This window comes from Lolium perenne, chromosome 3, assembly GCF_019359855.2.
Source record: "Lolium perenne isolate Kyuss_39 chromosome 3, Kyuss_2.0, whole genome shotgun sequence".
NCBI classification, from domain to species: Eukaryota; Viridiplantae; Streptophyta; class Magnoliopsida; order Poales; family Poaceae; genus Lolium; species Lolium perenne.
In genome coordinates, this window is record NC_067246.2 from 50,982,631 (window position 1) to 50,984,746 (window position 2,116).

At 40.4% G+C, this 2,116-nt stretch overlaps 1 protein-coding gene across 1 annotated transcript; it reads right to left on the minus strand.

Annotated features, from left to right (window-relative positions):
• Positions 1–244: 244 nt before the first annotated feature.
• LOC127341295 (histone H3.3-like) lies at positions 245–1,837 on the minus strand. Its single transcript, XM_051367105.2, has 5 exons — positions 1,773–1,837; positions 1,110–1,185; positions 918–997; positions 740–830; positions 245–529 (listed from the first exon to the last, which is right to left on the minus strand). The coding sequence occupies exons 2-5, from the start codon at positions 1,182–1,184 to the stop codon at positions 359–361; spliced, it is 417 nt and encodes a 138-aa protein (XP_051223065.1). The 5' UTR covers position 1,185; positions 1,773–1,837; the 3' UTR covers positions 245–358.
• Positions 1,838–2,116: the final 279 nt, after the last annotated feature.

Here is a 2,116-nt window from a genome sequence, read left to right on the forward strand (position 1 = left end):
AAACGGTAATAATTTGCCTCCAACCAAGCAACTTAATTACTTAAACATGCAATTTTCTCGACCGATGCATGCAAAGGTTGATCTCATCCAAGATGAGCCATATACATGGTTCGACCATAGTCATAGAAGTACTGTAAAAGACAAATATATGTATATTGCGGCAGAGATACTATGCATCACCATATATAGTCTCTATAGATAGTTCAAAATAAAAGACTTTAGATCTAAGATGTTTTATCAAGATTATTCAATACAAATAATAGTTCAAATCAAAGTAGTTGTCCGCCGTCCATCATGAACCTAGGAATCATGTAGATAGTAGCATCCATGTTGGGGACGATCCATCTGAGTAGACTATTTAGAGCCTCTCGCCACGGATTCTCCTAGCAAGATGAACGTCCTTGGACATTATGGTCACACGCTTCGCATGGACAGCACACAGATTGGTATCCTCAAAGAGCCCGACAAGGTATGCTTCTGCTGCCTCCTGCAAAGCAAGCACCGCATGGCTCTGGAAACGCAGATCAATCTGTAGAAGTAGAAAAAAAAAGGCAAAGTAAATCATTGTAAACATAATTACTCCGTAGTTGGTTTATTATCTTAGTTAAATTGTATTAAAGCTTGTTTTCATACACCATATACTATTAAGATACATGTATATTTTCCAAAGGGCTTGAGCTGGATTTGGATGCATCTAGAGCGAGTCCCATGGACTACATATGATCAACAGGAATCGTACCTTGAAAACTTGAGCAATCTCCCTGACCATCCTCTGGAAAGGTAGCTTCCTTATGAGCAGCTCGGTTCCCTTCTGATATTTGCGTATTTCACTGCAAGGCACATGTATGAAATATTAGAACCTCATAACAAAGGTGCATTAATAATTCAGAGGCTGAAACTACATGAGTTTCTCATACCGAAGTGCAACAGTTCCAGGGCGATATCGACGAGGTTTCTTTACTCCTCCAGTTGCGGGAGCTGTTTTACGAGCGGAGGCCTATCGTGGAGAACCCCAAAGTTAAGTAGTTTACAACAAACAACTCTGACATCAAAAGTTATTGTATAGTAATAACATAAATAGAGAAGATAAAAACAATGAGAAATATTACATAGAAAGCCCTAAGGTGCTTCGTAGGAGCCTTTCCTCCGGTGGACTTGCGAGCCGTGCACTTAGTTCGAGCCATCCTGCTAATGAACTCATCATGAATTCATGAATAATAGTTTATTATCAAAAAAAGAAAGAAAGAATGTAACATAGTCATTCAAAACCTTGTAAGCTATAGTACACGGTAACACGGTATGAAGCAAACATAACTACTCAATATATAGCCTAAAATTTATTGCTTTATTTTGAGACTTTGGATACCAATATGTCATAGGAGTACAATATTTATTTACATGCCATACATAGATTTCAACGTAGCCTTTTGTTGAAATACCAATGCGGTACTATTTTTCTCAAGTTGGTACTTGAAAGTTTACTTTCTCCATTGCCCCCCGTATATGACCAACGGCGACAAACCCAGCAACCAATATACACAGCAAATGATCACATACAAATAACCTAGTTAGTTCGTATGTTTTAGTAGTAGTGGAGATCGGATCATCAACGATTAATTATAGATAGAAAAAAAATGTACTGCATGGGCTAAACTATGCATACATGTTCAGGAGTGACGACCAACATAAGCAAAGAAAAATAGTGCCGGACGAGCAAGTAATACAAGGGTAAACTGCAATGGCAAGAATCAGAGCAGTTGAGATTTGTTTACCTCTCAGGGTTGCTGCCTTGCACACCTCGGGAATATTGATCAGACTGATGGATCGAAGAAGCACACGGATATTGTTCTGTGGTAGAAGTGCGAGCGGGCGGGCTATTTATAGGCGTCCCAGGCAGGGACGGACCGACATAGGCTAGATCGATTTGGCGCTGGCGGTTGTAGATCTAATTGATTGGACGGCTAAGATCGGTGGTGACACGGATCAGCGTGTATGTATAGCGCCCTGCTATTGGCTGGTAATTAGGACGACACGGATCGTGGTAACTAAATCTTGCTTGCAGAGATAAGCAGGCAATTATAGCTTACAGAGGAAGGCGCCAGTAATTTCCCCCCTC

Coding starts and splice junctions, on each gene's coding strand:
- LOC127341295 (XM_051367105.2), bottom strand. CDS start 1,184: ATGGCTCGAACTAAGTGCACGGCTCGCAAGTCCACCGGAGGAAAGGCT. Junction 831..917: donor CCTGGAACTGTTGCACTTCG/GTATGAGAAACT, acceptor TGTGCCTTGCAG/TGAAATACGCAAATATCAGA. Junction 530..739: donor AGATTGCTCAAGTTTTCAAG/GTACGATTCCTG, acceptor CTACTTCTACAG/ATTGATCTGCGTTTCCAGAG.